The sequence below is a fragment of the Sparus aurata genome, chromosome 18 (genome assembly GCF_900880675.1).
Source record: "Sparus aurata chromosome 18, fSpaAur1.1, whole genome shotgun sequence".
Classification (NCBI taxonomy): Eukaryota; Metazoa; Chordata; class Actinopteri; order Spariformes; family Sparidae; genus Sparus; species Sparus aurata.
Genome location: NC_044204.1, coordinates 16,601,924 through 16,625,519, shown reverse-complemented (window position 1 = coordinate 16,625,519; position 23,596 = coordinate 16,601,924). Strand labels below are relative to the sequence as shown.

The window sequence follows — 23,596 nt, the reverse complement described above, 5'->3', positions numbered from 1 at the left end:
TGGTGATGATCTTTCTTTCTTTTTTTTTTTCTTTTTACAGAATGTGTGACATTCATGCAAGAACGGAAAAAGATAAATGTCGTGGAACAAGGCCATTACTTTACTGATGGTAACCCAGATCTCAAATGTCAGCCTCGTCCTGCACTTAAATCCTATCCCAAATGCAATACATTAACAAAGAGCTGCCTTTTGATAGTGGCAACAGCTATCTGCCTTGAACAGCTGTCCATGTAACATCCACAGGTTTGCATTCAGTGGGGGTTCTAGACCAGTTTTAATAGGGGGGCCAGGTAGGGGCCGGCTTTTTTGTTAGGGGGCACACACAACCCGGAAAGAAGGATAAATCCCTCATTCAGACAAACAGTGTTTACAATTTCAGCAATTTTGATTGGGAAGTAAACTGCTGAGACACTTTATTTCTGCCTTTCCCTTCAGAACAAAATTATTGCAAGAAATCTGTCATTGTATTATTAATGCAGACTCCCTGTCAGGGGGGCCACAGGGGGGTCCAGACTCAGAGTTACAGGGGCACTGGCCCCTGTTGGCCCCCCCCCCCTAGAACTGCCCCTGTTTGCATTCAACAACCTGACAGCCGTCTACGGTGAACATTAAAGAAACAGTGTGACACCAATACACCAACTAGCACCTCTGAAGATCACCTGTTAATACGTGAATCCACGTATAACCAACATTGGAAAAAACAGTCATTTGTGGTTTAAGGGAAGTTACATAGTGTAGACTAAGTATCTCCTGGGAAACAATGTCGTAAGCTAGTTACATCATGTAGCTGCCTTTAAAACCACAAACTGTAATTTCCGTGTTTCTTTGTCAAACTTTGAACAAACAAGATTAAATGAATTAAGCTGTATGTTTTTACAGATGTGATGGATGTATTTTTAAACTTCAGACATAGCCTGATCTTTCCCCCCATGCTTTAACTTTGTGTGCTAGGCTAAGCTAATAACCTCCTGGCTCTTGTACCATAGCCTTCTTCACATGCAGACATTAGAGTTGTATCAATCTTCTCATCTGAGACTCGGGAAGAAGTAAACTAGATACCGCCATGCGATGGTATATCAACCAGCCACGACACCGTCAACATGTTGACGTTCTGACCTGTGACGACGCTATATACATTATTACATTATTAGATGAGTACTCAGTGCTCACGGGTCAAACCACAGCTATCTTCAAACCTCACCTTCATTTTTATCTCAGTTACACACCTAAACTAAAGTTTCGTGACCGCATCTTGCACAGTTGTGATGCTATCGGCTGACATAAATCTGTCCACAGTCAGACAGACATACATACAGACGCCTGGCAAAAATACTCAACCATGCAGTCTGGAAACTTCACAGAGTTGGGGTGAAGTTTGGTGATGGGCGTGGTCCAAAAAAGGGTGCTAAAATTACGGGGGTGGTCCCTCCACACTTAGCGCCCTTGGCCCACATTTGACGCACGGGTGAAACGTAGGTGAGATTAAAATGAAGGCTGAGTTCAAAGATGGAAGAATGGCAGTCTAGTATACGCTCACCCTAGTTGCTAACGTTGTTGTTCTGCCATTCTATGCTAGCTATGCAGCCATATTTTACCGAACCAAAATTGAACCAAGACAATCACTTGCAGGCCAGAAAAGTCTGCTGAAAGACATTTGTCACTACAAGGAACCCCTCCTATATACGATACAGTCATGTGACTATACGCAGCCCCTTTTCTGCTTCCTATCTAATGCTGTACTCACAACAACCTCCAACTGGATCCAAAGAGGGAACTCTGGCAAGATCCACAAAGCCAGAATTCACTGACATAAACACAGGTGACAACACAGCAGTTGCAGTTCACATGGTTAACAATGTATCTTTTAATCACTTTTTACTTCATGCAGTGTTTGTGTGGGGAAACATCCTGCAACAAGTTTGTACTCTGTAAATTCATGTCCATGCCTTTCATTTATGTGTGAAAGAAGTCTTTGCAGCATGCAGTATGAGCCTTTTCCTCCTCCTTCTCCTCCTCCTCCTGTCTCTTTATAAGTGCCCTAATCTGTTAAATCAGCTGCTGTAGCTGACTTGCAAACATGCAAACATCTGTTTGCTGTGGGCGTACATGTTTTCACTTGCAAACGCACTGGGACACTTTTAGATTGAAGTTGGGAATACCAAGTTGGAAATATCGACTTTTAGCTTGCATTGGATGGCAACATAAATACTTCCTCCCAATACACAGTGTTCGTGAAAACATCTCTCGTCATTGCTGCTGAACTGAATTAAAAAAAAAAGAATATTACAAATGTTCTTAAATGTTTTCTTTGGTGATTAATGAAACACCACTATAAAGAATCTGAAGCAACTCAACATTTGTGTTCATCTTCAGCAGTGAATCTGTACACTCACACACACACTTACACGTGCACACACACACAGACTAATTTAACATCAAATATCAGAGATGCATGCGTGCTTTTACACTCTGAAGCACATTCGGCTGTAAGTCCTCTGATCAAAATCAAAGACTCACACCATGTGCGCCGTGCACACACACTCCGCAGGGTGTTGTTTGTGTGCCCCCAATGCCTCCTGCCTGTGTGAGTGCGTGTATGTGTGTGTGTGTGTGTGTGTGTGTGTGCCCCAGCTGTCTCACAGAGCTCCCTGTTGTTTGGCCTGCCGAGGCAGACAGAGCCAATGCTGTAAACTCTGTGGATCGATGCTCGTTTGGAGGATTTCTCTGTTTAATTCCACTTCAGTCAGCAGCACTGCATCTTCCTCTGTGTGTGTGTGTGTGTGTGTGTGTGTGTGTGTGTGTGTGTGTGTGTGTGTGCGTGCGCGCGACCATGTGCACACAATTATGTGTCCTTGTGGGTGTAAATTTGTATCTCTATCTTCATATTGAGTTGTCTGTGTGGCATGTGCAGAGGAATGCTGCAGGAGGTCTTGGTGTGTGTGGAAGCTAAACTGTATGTGTGCACTATGTGTGTGTCTCCTACACAAACACACAAACACACACACAAAGAGCTAGGAGTGTTGCAGCGGTGGCTAAAGACCCACACCATCAGTTTGTCTCACACCTCCCCCTTGCTTTCATTATACTTACAACGTTATTAAGCGCACACACCAACATCAGCATATTGATTTATCTTCCACACTATCTGCTTTCATTTAATATGCTAACACACATGCACACACACACGCACACACACACACCCTCTTCATGCCTGCACACACAAACACACGCACCAGACAGGTAAACGAATGCATGATAGCACACAGACATATAAAGACACCACAGCCGCCCACATTAACAGACTCATCTGCACCATCACAGGGGGACCGCCCACCCCGACAAACCTAAACACAAGCTGTTAGCTTTTTCTCCTCACCACTTGCCTCCCCCTTCCCTCCCCTTCCTCCCATTGTCACATCAGGGATTTCCAGTGTTCCCAACACGTTGCCGCCATCACGGCCCTGCAGATGTCATTTAGCTGCAGACACACCTCTTCATTTCTCCATCCGTCCCCTCCGCCTCTCGTGGGACACGGAGGAGGGACAGAACAGGGAGCAGTGAGTGCATGTGTGTGTGTGTCTGTCTGTGTTTGTGAGTGCATGTGTGCATGGCTATAGAGGGGGGAAGGGAGCCGGGCAGGTTAATGAATTAATAATTAGGATTGACATTGCGTCTGCAGTGGGTTTCCCCCAAACTATGTCCACCGCTCTCTCTCCCTCTCTCCGGTCATCTGAGCATCCTCTGAACTCTCTTTGTCATCTTCAGCCCTCCTCCCCTCCCAGTCTCTCTCCTCTCCTTGCGTAACCCCCCTCTCTCTACCTGTCTCGCTTTGGGCCTCGCCTCTCTAACCTTCTCCTCCCCTTGCCTTCAAACACGCACCAGGCTCTTTTGTTCTGCCCACATTCTCACTGTTGTTTTTATGCATCCCTCTCTTCTCCTTAATTCCTCTCCTCTCTTCTGATCTCTTTTCAGCTAACTCCCCACTTCATATGTGCTATTGATCACTGGAGATCACTGAGGCCCTCAATCCATGCAGGAGTTATGTTAAAGCTTGGCAACACTGTACATTTCAAGGGCTGTATTCAAGCTTCCTGAGGAAAATTGTAAAATTTTGGCAGCAGCCAGCTCAGAGCCATATGTGAAATTGTGTACTGCTGCTGCTGCTTCTGTTTATGACCTTGAGGTGCACCAGCAAGAGGAGGAGATCTGCACTCTTTGAAAGACACTACAAATGGTTTGAACCAGCTCTTCTTGGCTTGATTTAACTTTGGTGGTATTACACATGGGAGATGAGTGAGACTGGGGTCGAAAAGGAATAAAAAATGGCATTGGGCATATGCTGGTACAGTGGAAGTAATGTCCTCCGTCAAGGGCAGAGTGGACAGAGGCTAATTTATAGTATGTGCTGGCAGATAATGTGAACTGTCTTTCTGACAGTAACACCAAGAAATGGTAACATTTTGTGTTCGCTCACTGGCAACCAACTGAGCGAACATGGGGGGGAGGTCAGAACAGGCTCAGAGCAAACATCATTTTCTTTCTGATAGCCCAATCAGATATTTTAAACCAAAAATATATAAATAAATAGAAAAATCTGATCCCGAATCTTTTCCCCAACCTGACAGCGCATGTGGGCTCCAACACATACATGTACAAAATAAATATAGACACACAAAAGATGTTCATCTTCATTCTCCAGCCTACACAACTTGAGTGTCTTTTTTGCAGTGGTTCAATTAGTGGTATTCCTCGTTTGGGTAGGCTGTAATTACAGTCCTGCCACAAAACAAGGAGTATTGACAGTCTCTTCCAAGAATGACTAACACCTTTGGAGAAGAGGAGCTGACAAAGATCAGCAGGAAAATACAGCAAATAAATACAAGTGTTTACGGTAAATATTCTAGTCTAAGGCATTGGGTAAGATCTAGACTTGGTCCATGGGAACTGTACGCTGGCTGTTGGCTGCCCCTTCAGGATTGGTGAGATGCACTACTTTGTACATTGTACATGGTAAAATAACAATTCTTCTTAGTCTGCAGCCGTACCCTGTGCAGTATGAGCTGGTATATTAGATCGAGCTGGTAGATATTAAACAGTAATAACGAGCAATAATTGCAGCAGTAGCCTAAGTTTTACTGCTTGATCACCAACATCACAGGTGAACAACAAGCAGTTCAAAGGATAGGTTTATATTGTAACATAGAGTTACAACACACTAAAATGTTACACAAACATTGGAAATTGTTTACTACCAAGTCAATTTGAGTTGGTAGTAAACAATTTGGTTGCGCAATACTTACACAACATAATTCAAGCAGCATAATTCAAGCAGAAACATGCTTCAGGTGCACATATCAGTTAACTTAGCTTACTTTGAACTTCAGTTGTTTGGGCATGATTAGATTTTTAATTAGAAAGGCACTCAGTACTCCAATATCAATTATTGGATCAACATGAAACTATACTCACTCATACGTACCAGCCACCTAATTGCGTCTGATTTTTTTTCAAGGTGCATGCATAATTCCCTGAGCTATTAATGAAAATGTTGGAAAATCTTAAAAGGTTAAAGGAAATGAAAATAAATTCCTAGATCCATCCCTTTATCTCTACCCGCACCAAACGTTGATGGGGTCTATTCTGGGCCAAGACCCATCCTCCACCCAAGTTTCATGGAAATCTGTTCAATAGTTTTTGTGTTATTCTGCAGACAATCCAACAAACTAACCAACCAACCAAACCGAGCAAGAAGATAATTTTGTTTTAATGATTATTATATCTTGCAATCTTTAAAAGGACAGTTTCATGTGTCATGTTTTCCAGTGCACACAAATTCCTGTTAAAACCAAACTAAAGCATGACCAATGATGCATCCAGAGTATGACAGCTGCAGGACTTTAGACCTTGGACGGCATTATTTGACTGTCTGTAAATCATCTGCATGGACCAGTCAGTTCCCTAACTTTTCCCATCAACAACATTTGTTCCCAATTCTAGTATGGTAAAATAAATAAATAAATATCTAGCTGAATAAGCCATCCTCCTGAGAACATCCTGGAAGGTCCCCCAGGCATCCCTGGGATCACTTCTCACCCTTTGCTCACTCTGCATCCTCTGGTAAAGTTAAAGCCTATGATATTTGAATATGCTCGGTCTGGTCTGTTATATCATCTGTGTTGAGAGAGGAGGACTTGTGTCAACACAACAGCCAGTGCTAATCTTCACTGCAGGCTACAGTGTCTGATATCAACAGGCCCTCGAGACACGTCCCGTTCACACCGCGCGCTAACCACGGGAGAGTGATGGTGCTCCCGAGCAGTCCGAGGAGCGGAATTACACTCTCCCAGCTGCCAGTCAGACACACAGCGGCTCCGCAGAGAGGAGGAGACGGGCAGGACGCCTCCGTTCATCCACCCATTCATCAGTCCGCTTGCTAATCGCTCTCCGCCGCCTGGACCTCCCGCGTGCCCTTACCAGCCTGCGCGGAGGCGCGAGACTACACCACGAGCTTCGGTCGGTTGGCGGCGCGAACAACGGTCGCTAGCGCACACCGGTGAGAGGGGGGCAGCTGGGAAGGAGAGAGAGAGAGAGACAGAGAGAGAGAGAGAGAGAGGGGCGCCGTCTGTCAGTGTTATACCCCGGTGTGGATGTAGAGAGACGGAGGGGACTGAGGAGGACCACCGCCGCTAAACTCTCCTATTCAGCCTCAACACGCCTAACTGGTGAGTGAAGAAACGTTTTTCTGTCGCACATTTAGGTTCAGCTTTAAAGTGCTATCATTTTTAAGCTAGTGGGGCTGTGTTGGGGCTACAAATCTCTGTTTAACAGCCAATTAGCGCACTCCATGCTTATATATATCATTTCAATTTATCAGAGGGACGAGCAAAAGCACTTCCCATGGAGGCTTCGTGGAGCTTTCACATCCTGTTTTTCGTGCTAGTCTAAAACCGAAAATGAACACACAACCCGCAGCCTACTCTCACCGGTAGGCTGTAGGACAGCGGTGTTTGTGGAGCTAATACAGGCTGAAAGACATGCACCGTGCGGGGCCGTGGGATTTTATTGAGGTGTGTGTTTTTTTCTCTCTCTTCCTCTGTCTCCCGAGAGGATGAAAAGAGAAAAGCGTCCTTTCCTTTCCGCTTTTAGGAGGACAAGTCGATCTTGAAACGCGACCAAGGTCTATTTTGGAGGAAAAGAAAGACACCGGCCTCAATTGAGTTGAACCGTGTCTCCCAGCCATCCTGTTGTCATGGTTACTGGCTCGAGGAGGCTGGGAGAACATGGCTGTCTCGCGCTCACACTCTCTTTCTCTCTCTCTCTCTCTCTCTCTCACACACACACACACACACACACTGGGAGAGACAGTACGCCTTGTCTATCTGGTGTTTGTTTATGTCTTTTTAAGTGTATTGAGGGACACTTTGGCAGGCACATAGTAACCTCATTATTTATCTGAAAGGGCTTCGGATTTTCCTATCTAGATTTGAAAGCAAATGCACACTGTAAGCCTCTGTAGAGATTATATACTGATAACAGATGAGATAGAAATACCATAAAAATCCTTAGGATCACTGTAAGCCCTACATGGACTTCAATAGGCACAGTCTGAGCACCTAAATTGAAGAATAATAAAGAAATGTAATGATTTTTTTCGGCAACATAAACATGCCTCTTGGCCTCTTTGCCTCTCCAGGATGTGGGTGGCTTCTTTAAAACAGGTGTTTGATCGCAGCTTATTTTTCCTCCCAAAGGCAAAGTCACTATTATCTTAATTATAGACATTTACATGTCTAGTCTAGAGCCATTGTATTTAATTCTCTTGATACAACTGTAGCATCTCCTAGGCAAGAGTGCAGCTCTCTCCGATGTAATCATCCTGAACTGAAGGTGTCAGACATCTAGACACGCCGGCAGTAGCAGCTTCAGCTTCAGCTTCAGATCAAACTGTCTACCTCTTCTCCTGAGTCTCTGTCTCATTTTTATCTCTCTAATTACTTTATTGGCACAGTGGCTGATCCAAAATGACAGTACCAAAAGCCTTTTGGGTGCAGCATTTTAAGAATCCAGCAAAAAGCACTTCACACTTTCAAACCATGTTGAGAAAATATATTATTTGGGTCGGATTCCAGAATTTCGAGAGAGCATGCAGTTTTGCAAATCAATCGGGGCATGTTGTGTGTGCCAGTGTGTGTAAGGAGTGAATTTGCATGACAAAATGGAAGGGCCCAGGGAAATAGCCCAAACAAGATAAATCCCTGCATTACTGTGAGCGTGTATTTAGTTGTAAGCATTTAGACTGACACAATGTGAGTGGATGGTTGACCTTGACAGCGTAGAAGTGACATATTGGGGTGATTTGGTGGAGCTGACTGACTGTTAACGCTCCAGTAAGCTGGTGTGGTTGTTGGAGGCTCTGTTGTCATGCTGGTGTGACTTTCAGGCAAGGAAAACACCCTGGACTACTTCCAACTCTGTATTCTCCTGCTTCCTGCAGGCTTACAACCAGGAAATGATCTTTCCTCCTCTCTGTCTGCATCTGTTCTTGCAAGCAAGACAACAGCATTTTTGAAAGGTGACTCTCGGCACTGTGCATGTAGACTGCAGTGCCAGGGCTGCATCCAGCCTGCATATAATGAACAGGGTCAGTAGGTCATTTATAGTATGATAGATTGATGATGATGATTATCTGATAGAAAGAGGCAGAGAGGAGGAGGGGGTGTCCATAGTATTCAGATCTGATTATCATCCATCAGTGTTCAGCTGATAGCTTTATAAATGAATTTTGATTGCTAATTAGCTCTTGATGAAAAGTATTTAGAGGGTTGTCCTGGTGGTCTTAGTCATTAAGGTGTCCATTATGATATCCTCAGCTAGTTTGTTGTCTTTCATCGCCCTCCCTGTCTCATCTCCGCTGTTGGTTTTCTAGTGAAAGGTAAGTAGTGCAAAAAACATATAACACTATATTCTGTATTCATATCTTTGTTAGCTGCTATGATATAATCTACTAGTTAGAAATTGAGATAATGAGCTTTATGTCAATGACTGCAGTGAAGCACCAACACTGTGTTCTTCACACCACTTGTCAATACACTGGTGGTGCCTTTCAGTAAGAAACCCTCATGGTGGCACAGAGCACAAACAATAGAACCCCATAACTGTTTATTTGTTTAAAATGATTGTGGGCCGGGCAGCACTACAAATGTAATGAGGTCACACGAGTTAAAAGCGGTCAATTGGCTGCCTGTCCCACTACTTAAACTCAGTGAAAGGCGGTACAGCGATGCTCAGCATCAGTGTCTGTAGGCAGCATTTGTGCAGATAGATAGATAGATAGATAGATAGATAGATAGATAGATGAGGGATTAAGGAGATTAAGGATTTATGCAAAGCATGAGTCTCTAAATATAAAGTGAAGGCTGTAATTTAATCACTTTCAATTGCAGTACTGCAACTTAAATCATGTTGTGTCAGAAAACCTGAAACACGATTTTATTCCCTATTGTGAAGCTCTGTCATTCGTTTAACTCTCAGGGATCCTGGGTAATCCTTTCCACTGCGCCATGTTACACTAAATCACCACCAATAACATCTGGCCATGGTGAATCTCAGCTTGAAAAGGGAAGGTGTTAAGTGCCCTGCTTAAAGGCATAAAAGTATCTTAACTTACTAGTTTCTAATATTTAAAGATATAAAATGCAATATTTTGACATTAAAGTGTTTGTAAACAGCTGGAGCTTTGTTATTTATTTTTTGGGGTTGGATACTACTCAAACCCAGAGAAATCCTAATTTTACTCAAGACAACAGTGTATTTAATTTGGTTGTATATCTATAACTGTCAGGGAAAACAATCAGATGATACAGCAGATTGAGAATAGAAGTTGGCAAATGTGACTAAACTTTATGTGAATGAAACTTTAACTCATTACTCGTCCATGAACGTTTCTGCCTGAGTCACATGGATAGATTTCCATCTATAACAGTGGCTGTTTAACAATGAAGACAGCAACTACTTAATTGTTTTGACTGAGAGACCCATTCATTTTACCATTAATGGATAATATTGACATAACTTCTCAATTTTTTCAACTCAGAATTACAACTTGGCTGCAGGGATCTGGCCCCTTAAGAAGTCTTTGAAAAATAAAACCATAGTCAATTTACCATAAATTTGCTGTGGGTATTAAATTTGCAAATGGTGTGCATAAGGCTAGAAAAATGCCCTGCACAGTAGCCTATAGCATGTATTTTTTGAATAATGTGTTAGACTTTTGCATTGATAGAATGTTTAGGTTACATTTACGTTATGTTGCAGCTAGCTACAGACGATAGTGCCTGGCTCATGTTTTCGTTATCATCACTTGTGGTTACAGCTAGCTCACATGGTAGAGAGGATTAAATGAATCAAGGTGTAATTTATGCCCAGAGACATACACATGTGGGACCATGGGGCTGAAAGCCATGAAATCTGAAAAGCAGCTGCAACTACTAGGGCTATGCAGGAACCTACATTGTTTGCATGCAGCTTCCTCTGACTGCCTTGCAGCTTCTTCACAGTCAGCATTTAGCAATTATGTATCATCATTTGAAAAACAAAAGACTGAGGTGCTGTGTTTTCTTCACATGGAAGTGACCAGACACCATTCATTCATGAATGGTCTCTGTTTTCTTTCAAAGAAATTATTTCATCATTCTTTGGGTTTTGATTTATATTTATTGAGGTCTGAATTTGACTTTAGAATTGTGCAATAACCCTGGGTTGCTTATAATTATCTTGTGAATGAATATTGCATATAATATTGATTGTATCATGGGAAATGTAGGAGCTGGGGTTTTTTAAGCTTACCAGGGTCAAGAAATCAGGATATCTTGGCCTCTGCTGCATTGATTTTCACTCCTATGGGTTCCTCAGGTTTATGGAAGTTTAATAATGAATGACGGAATTAACCGTCTCACATAACAAAGTTATATGTTTAGCTGCTGTGAACAGTTCAAACCAAGTACATTATAAGACTTTAATGGTATTTGACAGAAACAATCAAAGTTAAATGTGCACACACAATTTGAATTTGAATCATATGAACTTATGGATGCAATGTAGCAGCTGGATGGGATTTCTATTCCAGTTAGACCTGCTCGCTCTGGAGAAGTGTTTTCCCTTTTTTTTTAAGCCTCAAGACTGATTAGCTCAGTAGTGTTTCTTTGGCATCTTTCTGCGTACAGAGACCAGTCAGCCTTATCATCTGGAGACTCCCAGTGGACTGCGGCTATGTCTCAGGGATCAATAAATTACACCATGGCTCGGTCTTTGTGCACACATTCTGGTGTGTGTGTGTGTGTGTGTGTGTGTGTGTGTGTATTATCATAGAGTGTGTGTGTGTGTGCATGTCTGAGTGAGACAGAAAGACAGTCGGGGGAGATAGAGATAGAGAGATAAAAAAGGCACAAGAGACGGAGAAGAACTATTTAATGGAGACTTGGCCTTTTATCCAACGTCATCCTCACTGGATTGGGGGTTTATATGCGTGGATGGGCATGGGTTTGTGTGTTGTTCACATGATTGGCAGATGGTCTGATTGCAATTAAAGGAAATTGATAAGGCTTAAGAGCCCCAGTGTTCTGCTGACAAAAGTGGAATGCAATAAGTCTTTCCTGATAGCCATTGTATACATAGAGACACAAAGACTGAGACACGCACAAGATATCACACACACACACGATATCACACACACACACACACACACACGCACACACACACACACACACACAGACACACACACCCTTTCTTTATCATTGTCCATGTTTCTCCATCCATCTATGTGGGGTGTCTGAGAGCACATCTGCTCTCTCCTCAGCAGTGGGATTCACAGCGCTGCTCGTTTCTATGTCTCTTTTTTTCTGCTGGCTAAGACCCATTTACCTCAATTATTGCAAAATGAGAGGCTAAGACAGAGAGACGTGAGAGCTGAGTTAGACTGTGAGATAGCAGGAAACATAATGTAGAACAGATGAAGAAGAGAGTGGGAGAAAAACAGGACACACTGGAGACACATGGAGAGAGAGAGAGAGAGAGAGAGAGAGGCTGAGAATTCCCACTTTGCGTGTCTGGTTTCATAACTTCACTGTTTCCATTTATGGAGATGTGTCAGTGTTTTGTTTGCGTGTGTGTGTGTTCGAATGTGTGTTAATATGTGCAAATGCATCTTTGTGTTAGCACATTTACAGTTGCAAATTGTGCCTGTTTGCATATGCCTAGTACATGTGTGTGAGCATAAGCTCTAAATAGACTCAGATTGAAATGTGTTTCAGATCTTCAGTACGTGAGGATTATTTGAGCTCATTCGAATCACTAACTGTTACAAAAGGTAAGCAATCATCGATCCGCTGATGATTTAGTCGTTAAAATCTGTCAGATTTATTACCTTGTGCCTTTTTCACTGTGTCATAATATAGTTAATAAATCATATCCATACTGTGAGGTCTTTGAAGTTTCTGCAGATGGAATCCACTGCAACAAACTGCCTTGTGACTAATAGATAATGCAAACCATTCATGTGCTTACTCTCACAAAAAAGACTGAATGAGTAGACCAATCACTGATCATATATTCAAAAAGAATTTGTTGGGGGATCAGTCAGAGCGTCCTCTGAGATCATCGCTTTTTTAACAGCAGTCAGAGTGAGAAGGTTTAGAGGACGTTTGCAGAGACAGACGGTGCTTGGATGTGAAAAAACAAATAAGTGCTGATGTTACACTTTATTTTTAAACCCCAATACTGCTTTTATTTCTCAGAGTGACAGGAGACAGTTTTCTCTTATTCAAACTGTAATGTGATGAGGATGATGATAGTGTGATCCAAGATGTTTGTTAGCTTACGCTTGGTTCCAACAATAGCATTTGCCACAGGGATTTACAAAATGACGTCCTGAGGAAGGGAAAGGTCTGTCGCAATTAAGATGCAAGATTGAAATAAGGAAGCAATTTGTCTGACTTTCCTGCATAATTTTCCTCATCTTTTTACAGCTGTGATGAAACATTTAGTCGGCCTGTGGTGTCCTCGTGCTCAGGGGCTAAGCCAAAGCACTTGCAACATCATAGACACTACTTTGGCTCACATCCTAGGCTGCTGCAAATCTTTCCTCTCTACCATGATCCTAGTTTTGATATGATGAAGCAGAAATGCTAGAAAATTCCCATGAGAAAGCCACAAAATTTAGTTGGCAGCATTTAGTTGGTACATTTCAGCCTAACTAGGTCCTTACCTGCATCTGCAAGCCATCAGAAAAGCTTTGAATCCCAGTAAATATTTTACTGCAGTTGTCCCTGCTGCGGATGATTCAGCAGAGCACAGATCTAATGTGGATAAGGACTGTGTCTGTGTCAGACTGACAGAGTGCTTCCTGGCTACGCTCTGCATAAAATATCGCTATCCAAACATCTCCTTCACCGGCACAGGTTTGTTCCTAATAAAATGTGCATCATATGGGTAACTTGATTGATGCCATATGGAAATAAATTGTAACAATAACTAGATACATATTGGCTTCATTTACCTTTTTTCTTGGATTTTTAAAGAGTTTTTTTTTATGGTGAAGAAAGAATTGTCTCCTGAAATTGTGTCACAAAAAAGCCAGTGGAGAAGGAAATATTTGATAATGCACTTTGGCTATAATTCAAATCTATTTTCTTTTCTAAAAAAGTTCATTCATGACGAACTACCACACAACACAATCCACCCCAGCAGGCCACTGAGCAGTTTGTCCTGTTGTCATCAAATTGCTCATTAATATGGAAGTATAAGGCCTTTTTTTTTTTTTACCATATTGGCTTGAAAAATTAGACTAAAAGATCATTTTCAACCTTAAAAATTCGATTAAAAGCACCATAGCAGCTACTGAAGATATATCCTTTTAATATTAAAACGTTGATTTCAACCATATCCCAATTCATTGAATTAAGGGGTTGCAGCTAACAAACAGTATCAATTCATTCAATTGTTTTTGTCAATTATTTGATTAATCCTAGTTTAAAAAGTGAAATAGTGAATAATACCCAAGCAAATGTCAAGCAAAGCAGATGTCTTCAAATTGTTTTCTTCTCCAACCCACAAAACCCCCCAAATTATATTAATTATATAAAACCACCAGTAAATCCGCCAAATTTGAGAAGCTGGCTGGTTATGGTTGACGAATATCAAGAGATAAATGATTGTTGATTAATCAGCTAATCGTTTCAAAACTAATCATATCCTTAACACACTGCATCTTATTGTAACTTAAAAAAAGGATTAAATTCAGTTTTGAGACTCCCAAAAGACCATATTTTTCATAAAAAGAATGATATATCAGCCAGCATTAATTGAAACTTAACTAGCTCTGCAGAACCATAATTAAGAGCTGCTCATTAGCATTTGCCCTTGAGCTTAAGTGAGGGTAGAGGAAGGCCTGCTGAATAGAGCCCTGCTCAGCCAGCAGTGCAACTGAGAGAAACAGTAGACCATTAGGATACATGTACAAATCTCAGGTTACTTTCATGCGTTAACACAAAGCGCAGTCACAGCAGGGATGGAAACAGATAGTCAGTTATTCAGCTGTGAAATCTCCACATAGACAGAGAGCGGATGAGCTTGCAGGATCATTTTGACAGGGATCTGTTGAGCTTTATAACACAAATCTCTCTCTGTGTGGCTGGCTGTCTGTCTGCCTGTATTCCTCTACTTTCTGCTTTACCTTTTCCTGTCCTCCTTTCAGAGCTGTTTTGGGATCATCTGGTGCAGAGGACAACGTGTTCCAGACATATGCATCCCCCTCTATCTCTCTTGAACATGCACATTACCACCTAATAACACACTAAAACACACATAATACACGGCTGTTCTTTTGTTAAAGGTGACCTCTGTGACTCACAATTACAGTTTTTCTCAATTGTTTACACACAAAAACTGGTACTTGAGACAAAATGACCACAACATGTAACTGATGCACCAACCCCGTGAACCAATTCTGCTAAACCACAAGCACAATTCCTGCTTTACACTCAAATTGCAGTTCTAAAACACACTTTTTTCAAAACACTACACACAATTCTCTGCATTTGGCACAATTTTCATGAAGAAAATCTCTTGCTTTCACAAAGAACACTCTGTCATTCAAAATTCTAAAGTGAATTGCCCTACTATGCACACTGACTCATCAAATGGGCAAACACCTAGACACCCTACACAACACACTCATTCCACCAGAGCAGCTCAGGTACGTTGTCATTTGGGACAACGTAAGTTTCCACTGGGCTGCTCTGGTTCGTAACTGGTTCACTGCCCAACCATGCTTTATCTCCCTCCATATTCTCCATTCCTCAATCCTATTGAGAATTTTTTGTAAAGTGTATGACCGAAATCCACAAATGTGTAGTCCCCTTCTCCAAGCTATGGAAGATGCCTGTGGATATATAGCAGTTTGTGCTTTTCATGGCTGGATTCACCATGCTAAGCGATATTCCTCTTGCTGCTTGGCACGGGAAAACATTGCTTGTGATGTGGATGAGGTGCTGTGGCCAGACCGATACAGAGGAGATCATGCTGCACAGTTTTTTATTTTTTTATTTTATTTTTTTACTGTAACTGTGTACAGTAAATTCTTCTGTTGTTTTGTAGGTAGACCGTATATTGTTGTATATGAACTTTGTGTTGGTTGATATGTACACTGTGTACATTGTTTTTGTGGGAAAAATAAAATATATCTGTTACCGTGTATTTGTGTGTTCTGAGTATAAAAACAATATTCTCAAATATTTTACATCACACTTATGTATGTACTGACTGTAGTAAGTGTAACTGAACAAAAAAGGCCTAAGTCATTATGATGAAAGAAGAAGAAGTGTTTTCCATTCATCATAGTGTTTTACACTGAGCACATCAGTGTTCAACTGGTTCTTATAAATGTCTATTTATTTGATGGTTTGTGTGTGTCATTTGAAAACAAAATACCATTTTGAGAAGAAATAACATTGTTTTGAATGTAAAGTTTAATTTTGCAGGAGAATTGAGGGGTTTTGCCCATTGTGTGTGTGATTTTTGATTTGTGTGTAGAGTTCTGAGAGCATGAGGCATGCTTTCAGAAAATGTGTGTAAACAATCGAGAAAAACTGTAAGACTAGAAATGATCAAGTGACTGTATCAGCTGTAGTTATTGCAGTCATTTTATAACGCTGCCTCCTCCTCATCCACACTCGGTACTTCATTTCATGCTGATTTTCCTCTTCTGCTTCTTTCTCTCTGCAGAGGGCCCTCCCTGGTTGCTGACCAACGTTCTGGTCCTTATCTCTGGCTGGAGTGGACAGCCGCCACACCCTCAGTGAAGAGCATCATGACCCAGGAGGGGCAGGCTCTGCCCTCTCCCACCCCACCAGAGAACCCAGTGGATCCCAATACAGCCGCCAGCACCACCACTGACCTGCCCGCAGAGGCACACAACCAGGCAGAGCAGGACAAGCCGGGGGCCGGGGCGAAGGACGAGATAGAGGAGGGGAAACAACAAGAAGAGATCAGAGAGGGAGAGGAGGAGGTACAGGGGCAGACTCAAGGGGAAGGAGTAAAGGATGAGGGAGGAGAGGGTGAGTTGAAAGAGGAGAGGGGAGATGATGAGGATCAGCAGGCAGACGGAGGGGCGGAGGGAGAGAGGGAAGGGATGAGAGGGCAAGGATGTATGAATGTGGAGGTAAGCTCAGCAGGAGAGGAGGCAATGCATGAGGAGGAGGGGATGAAAGAAGAAGAAGAGGGAAAGGAGAATGAAGAGATGCAAGCATCTAAAGAAGAAGAGGCAACTGATTCGCAACAAGCTGGACGGTTAGTTCACAAAATCATCTCTGCTGTTGCACTCTGTCAAGATATGTATTGCCTTAACTGGGTCTAAATCTGTTTACTACATCTCAAAGTATGATATAAAATGAATGCCAAGACTCCTGTACTGCTCAGATCCAGGTCTCACACACAGCTTCCTCTAGGCTGGGCAGACTGTTTATGTTTCCCATTAATGTCATAACAGAGTGCCGCTCTTCCGTGCTGAATATTTTTAATGGCAAATTGTTTCTCAGTGTGGTTCTCTGGTACATAATTAGCCTAATTAGCATTTTACAAAATGAATAGGCAAAAAGCCTAAAACTAAATGGGCTGAAAGGGACACAAACAGAGAGAGAAATTGGTCTAATTTTCAGAGAGCTGGATGACCCAGTTAACCAATTTTAGACTATCAAAGATGGTGACCAGCAGTGGGTAACATTCTAATATGAATTAGTGCTTTGCTATATGAGAAAAAGTAGATAAAATACATAATAATAAGTATGAAAATGACACATTGATAGCTCTTGTTTTATGAAATGCCTTCTCTTGGATATAATAGAACAAAATGGCACTTGGCTTGTTGTTGCTCAAAGTAGCAAAAACACATTTTAAAAACTCAACACCATGTCTCTCATTTTAAAAATTCAACAGCATGTCTCATGACCAAGATTTTGTAGGAACCATATACTTTGCATATACACTACACCATTTCACTGTGCAGAAGGAAGCATGCATCTACTCATGGAAGACAGGCTATTTAATGTTACAGCTCAGTTGAGGAGGACACCATTAATGTTTACATCCCATGCGAAACAAGCACGAGCCTCTTGTTTATGAGTAGACGCATGCGTCCTTTTGATTTCAAGTTCCTACACATTTGAGACAATGTAGAGTTCTCTAAGGATGATAGCCCCAAAATCAGTTACTCACACAATAAGTCTAGATGGATAAAAAGCTCTACAGGTAAGTGGAACAGTCTGTATTTTTGATTTTTGGGTGAACTGTCCCTTTAACATATACGTAATTAAGCTGTTTTACATCACTCTTTGATAAATCTCATTTTATGGATCATTTCCGTCCATCAGCAGCAAACACAGCACTACAATACATTCATATCCTCACAAATAAAAGGGATGAAATAGATGAGGTCTGACAGCCGAGGGGAGATGAGCTTCCAGCTATTCACAAAGTAGCAAATTGGACAGTGCTTTTTCACCTTTCATCTTGCTTCAATTGTCACTGTGACTATTCAAGCTGAAATATGTGTCCATTGTGCACACTTCTCTTGAATGAAGAATGATTTTAGCAATGAATATGAATGATCTGCTTTGCGTGCGTTCCAGTCTCAACAAAGAAACTGCTGCATGTTTGAGTCATATGCTAAAGATAATTTCACACTTTCCTCTTCTTCTTCTTCTTTCTCCGTATTGAAACAGACTGGCAAATGGCATAGGTGGGAATGAAGAGGACGATGAAGCGGGTGAGGAGGACGAGGGAGGAGATGAGGGGGGAACTCAGACACTCTTGGACACTTTCAGCTCTAACTTTGAGACGACTGTAGAACAGGCCGACACAGAAGTGGAGGAAGAGGAGGAAGAGGTGCAGAAAGAGGCAGATGGGAGAGAAAACCAGGACAGTTTCAGCTCAGCGTTTGAGCAGATTGTTGAGCAGGTTGATGTTCAGGAGGAGGAGGAGGAGGAGGAAGAGGAGAGGGAGTTAGAGGAAGAGAGGGAGAAAGGAAGGGTGGACAACAAAGATGGCTTCAGCTCCACATTTGAGCGCATTGTGGAGTCTGCCCTGCTGAGGGGCGGCACCTGCTACAGCAGCCTGGACTCTCTGGATGTGCTGTCACTCACAGATGAGACTGACAGCTGTGTCAGCTTCGAGGCGCCACTGACGCCATTAATCCAACAGAGGGCGCTGTTACAGGGCCCTGAACCCCTGGAGCTGGAGCTGGCAACTGTTGTTGAGCAAGAAGGGGCTGAGGCTGGACCAGACGCCCCAGGTGGGGATCTGATGGCTGGGGAGACCGCCATCCGTGGAGCTGAAGCTGTGGCTGAAGTTGGAGGAAGCCCGCTGAGGACCACCATACCAGGGAGCAGGTCAGAGTTTGTGCTGAGCCAACCTGGACGCTGGGCCATCCCAAATGGATACCATACAGATCCACAGGGAGAGGGTGGTGGAGCCATGGTCAGCTCTGTCAGGTAAGGAACCCAGTTTTAGCCTTTTTAAGCCAGTATTTTCAGATACTTCTGTATTTATATATCCCTAAACTTATTCTGATGAGATGGGTTTTGGTGAAGTCCTGTTGAACATTCGTACAGTGGATATGATTCATTTCAGCCCTTAATTCTGTATATCCAGGTTGGATCCATTTGGGGAAGAGGGAGTGTTGTCATTGAGCCTTGCTTTCTGATAGACGGTCTTACCACCAGCAGTTGCCAGAGTCTTACACAGGGGTGTAACTACAACAGTGTACCCATTAACCGATTTTCCAACTAGAGCCTATTTGGACCAACCATTTTTTGATAATTTAGTGTATGTTATTTTTGTTCTTTTTCTTAGGATTCTAAAGATATTTTTCAGCAAATTAGCATAAGCAGTAATTCCAACTTGTATAAACTGACCATGTTGAAGAAAAATATGCTCAGCCTTAGGTGTAGTGTGATTGCTGATGTTTTGAACCCCTTCAAACCACCGCAAAAATAATCGTTTGTTCTAATTTTGTGTATTTAACACATTTGAATGAATGTTTAGATTGTTGTTGACAGATTCCAGTGTGTCTGCGTTTGCAGCCAGCCGATGGATGCTCTGTGAAGATATAATAGATAAATGGTGTGTGTCCTGAAGTGTGATTACTGTAATATGCTGTGACCTTGGCTTAACCAGCAGGTGGCGTGAGCATGGTGATACCCAGCTGTGGACCTGAAAGAGGGGGCAGGGTGTTCAGTTGGTTGGGGGGTGAATGTGATGATCTGTCCATACATGCAAAGTCAGTCCAACCAATTTGAAATACATGGTGCTGCTAAAAGAAAAGCTCATGATGCTTTGGAAGAGAAGAGAAAGAGTACTGTGACTTCACTGTACATGGTTAAATAGCCTTGTGCTCTTAAGCGTGAATGTTACATTCTGCTTAAACAGCAACAAGTAAACAAAAAGTCTGCACTGAAAACAACTCAGGACTGCAAGATGAGAGCTTTTAAATTTTATGGAGGCAAGGGGACTGTTGAAACACGATTGTTGCATTTGAAATGAGTCAGCTCCTTCCCCTGTTGGATGTGACCGAGACTGGTAAAGCCAGACAGCAAGTTCATGAAGCAGACCTGCAGACTGTGGCTGGGGTATTTGCTTTCTTCAACTATTTTGCTTAAAGCTTTTTCTCAGGGAGAGATGACCTCAGTGCTGCCAAATTACAAAAGGTTTATGCATATGAAAGAGTTTCTTTTAATGGAAAACTAGTGTGCTGCTTTAACATGAGAGATTAACACTTGACATTTATACAGCAGTACTGAAATAAGTTACAGGGTGCCTATCAGTATAATGAATCATTTGATGAAGTGAATAGCAGGAATATCCTCACGTGTTCATATATAGCCAGCTGATATTTAAGACAATGCTAAGATTTTACACTGTGATCTTTAACTCATCCACCCATTTGGCCATTTGGCATGACCCCAACCCCAAGCAGTTGTGGGACTATGGCAACAGCTAACACTACTTTCTTACATTTAATTACCTTAATAGCACTTAAGAGGGTTGAGGAAGGCAGTGTAGAGCCACTGAGGGGGGAGGTGGTAACAGGAACCATATGGGTTGTAACCATGTAACCTGAACCACGGCTATAGTTCTGCCTAGCTGTGGCTTGTTCTCCAGCTTGTTCTCCAGAGTTTGCACAGCTTCTGTTACTAACCTACTGGAATGCCAAATAGATGCACAGACCTCTGACATGATCAGCTCAACTAACTGCCGGGATTTGTTCGCAGACTCTCCCAGTGCTACCACAGCTCAGTATGAGTTACAGGATAAACAGAGGATTTAAGATGTCGGCTCTCCTTCTCTTTCCCTTCTCTCTCTCCCCCGTCTACAGATGTTGTCCTTTAAGCACGGTCTTGCTTCCTGACCACCAGCGCCAAGCTGAATGAGCTATTGTTTATGTCATGACATCATCGTCTTCAGCTTTTCTCTGCCCAGCAGGGTCTTGGAGTGAATGTGAGAGTGTGTGTGTGTGTGTGTGTGTGTGTGTGTGTGTGTGTAAGTGAGCGATTATTGCTCTATGGTAGCCAGCTTGCCAGACATTTGAGCACTTAAAGCTAGAGTGGATACATCTGCTAGTCAGTCTTAAAGGGATAGTTTTAGATTTAAAGACAATCACAGAATCCAATTTATCGTGAGTTAGAAGTCCTTGATGTCCATTCAACTCTAGTTTTTTAGCATATTAGAGGAAGACATTACAAGCATTAGCATTTCTAGTGCAAGTCAATTGAGGTAAAAGCCATTACTCTGAAGCAAAAGAAACTCAGTTGAAGTGAAGTCAAAGTTTACTTCGTTGTAATATTCTCCAGAGGGAGCATGAATAATTTTAACAGAATTGCTTTTCAGAAGAGTTGAATTGAATTAGCTTGAAGTGGCATGGCTAAAAATGCTAATAACGAAAACACAGAAGCAGTCTTGGAAGCCTTCTGCAGAATGACACACTGTTATAGTTTTAAAATTCACACCTTAAAAGCATTTTATAATTCACAATATCTGTAGAAGAAAGAGCTTTTAATTCAAGCTATAAGGCTAACATATACCTTGTTCATTTTAACATCTATTTCCCTGTTTCATTTCATCTTCTCTCTCCCTAACTCTGTCACTCCTTCTCTTTGTTTGCTCCATCTCACCTTCTGCCTCAGCATTCATTTCTCCACTGTATTCATCGTATCTCACTTTATGTCATCTCCAATCCTTTCTTCTTTGTATCACCTCCTCTTCCATTTCCCCTACGGTGCTCTCCTGCTGTTGCTTCTTATCTTTCATTCCTATCCCCCCCCTGTCTCCATTCTTCTTTGTGGGTAGCCACAGAATTGGCACGGTTACACATTTTGGCTCCTGGGGCGTCATGGACAACTAGTCTTTTTCACTGCAGGACAGAGCAGCTGCACAGCAATGGATAAAAAATGGCAAGTTGATTAGCCAGTCAGTCAAGTTATTTGGCTGACATTTTGCAGTTTTATGGGTCAGTTGGTGCTTGTGTTTGCCTGTCATCCAAATTTTGTTACATTAAAAACAATTTTTAGATATTTTCCCTCATTTTTGGTATCCATGACAATAATGTTTTTACATTGCAATTCCCAAGCATCACTTGTCTATTTTGGCTGTATTTTACCTTTGACTGTATTTTTAGTAAGCTGTTTACATAGTTTTGTAGAAGGTAGAACTTCTTAAATCATATTCCCGTTCAGATGCTACAGAGCATAGCCCGACTATAATCAGAAAAACAAGACTACAGCCATGCTAGCAGTTTTGAGAGGCTGTATTTATATATAGCAGTGCTTTAAAGTATATGCTTACACAAGCATAGTAACATGCTCACAGTAATAATGCTAACATACTAATGTTTAGCAGGCCTAATTGTTACTATCTTTGGCATGTTAGTTCACTAGCCAATTAGCTCTAAAAACATGTACAGCTGAGGGGAGTCATTTGTGTACCAGTATTTAGCATTGCAGAAATTACAATTTCAGACCTGATGATGTCCCTAAAGGAAAAGCTGGGGGATCACAGTTTTTGATTTCAATGGGAGGGAAGGGATGTTGGTCATCTTCATGTCAGTTTCGTGGCAGTCCGTCAAGTATTTGTTGAGATATCTCAGTCTGGACCAAAGTTGGAAACCAAAACAACTACATTGCCAACCTTAGAGCCACATTACTAGCGTGACTAAAATCTGAGTTCCAAGTAATTTTTTACTGGATACATATGAACAGAGATGGTTTGCTTGCAAGGCACAGCTCGGAACGTGGCCACTTAGCACGTGTGTTTGTTATAGCAGTTTATAGAGAAACGACAAAATAGTGGAAGACACAGAGAGTTGTGTGTCTCTTCAGGAAAACATTGGCATGCAGTGTAAAGCAGTTGGATCACCATATGTGCCTCAAAATGCTGCAGAAACTCTGTCAAGAGGATCAGAAGTCAGTTGTACACATGTCTAACATGCTCTTCATGAATGCAACTGAAATAGTTATACTTCATGTGGGTTCAAAACCTTGTATACATTTTTCACCAGCCTGAATGCACATACAGACCATCCAAAATTCAAGCTTCAACCTCCATAACAGACAGAGCAGAAACCTAATCTTACCTCAGCCAAACTCTCCCTGTAGATCCTCTTCCTGCTGCTGCGGATTATTCTGACATCAGTGGTTGAGGGGAGTAAAGAAGGCAGCTGGCCACAGGGATACAGAAAACACTGGCAAGAATAGCAGATGTTGTAGACAAACCATCCAACACATGACAATAAGAAGTGAAGGGTTTCTTTCAGGCTGTCAGGGATAATGTTGTGCCAATCTCACAATCAGTAAACCTGCTTGTCAGTTCTCAAGCATTTCTGCCTGTACTTCATCAGCCTGACAGATAGACAGTCAGGTTGGATTTTAGATTGGGCTGTCAATCACATTTGGTCATTTAATTAGATAGTCAATCAAGATGCTACTTTAACAGCTGTGTGCCGCTGTGGCCTGTGGGAACTGTCATTGAGGTTGGAGCTTAATCCATAGAGGCT

At 42.1% G+C, this 23,596-nt stretch overlaps 1 protein-coding gene across 2 annotated transcripts in view; it reads left to right on the top strand.

Moving 5' to 3' along the window:
* The first annotated feature begins 6,209 nt into the window (after positions 1-6,209).
* psd2 (pleckstrin and Sec7 domain containing 2) overlaps positions 6,210-23,596 on the top strand; it is a 38,564-nt gene continuing 21,177 nt past the window's right edge. For both annotated transcript variants that reach the window (XM_030396634.1, XM_030396633.1), the window contains exons 1-3: positions 6,210-6,722; positions 16,279-16,842; positions 18,273-19,040. In XM_030396634.1, the coding sequence (XP_030252494.1) occupies positions 16,364-16,842; positions 18,273-19,040 (1,247 nt within the window). In that variant the 5' untranslated portion in view covers positions 6,210-6,722; positions 16,279-16,363. The remainder of the gene's footprint in view (positions 6,723-16,278; positions 16,843-18,272; positions 19,041-23,596) is intronic.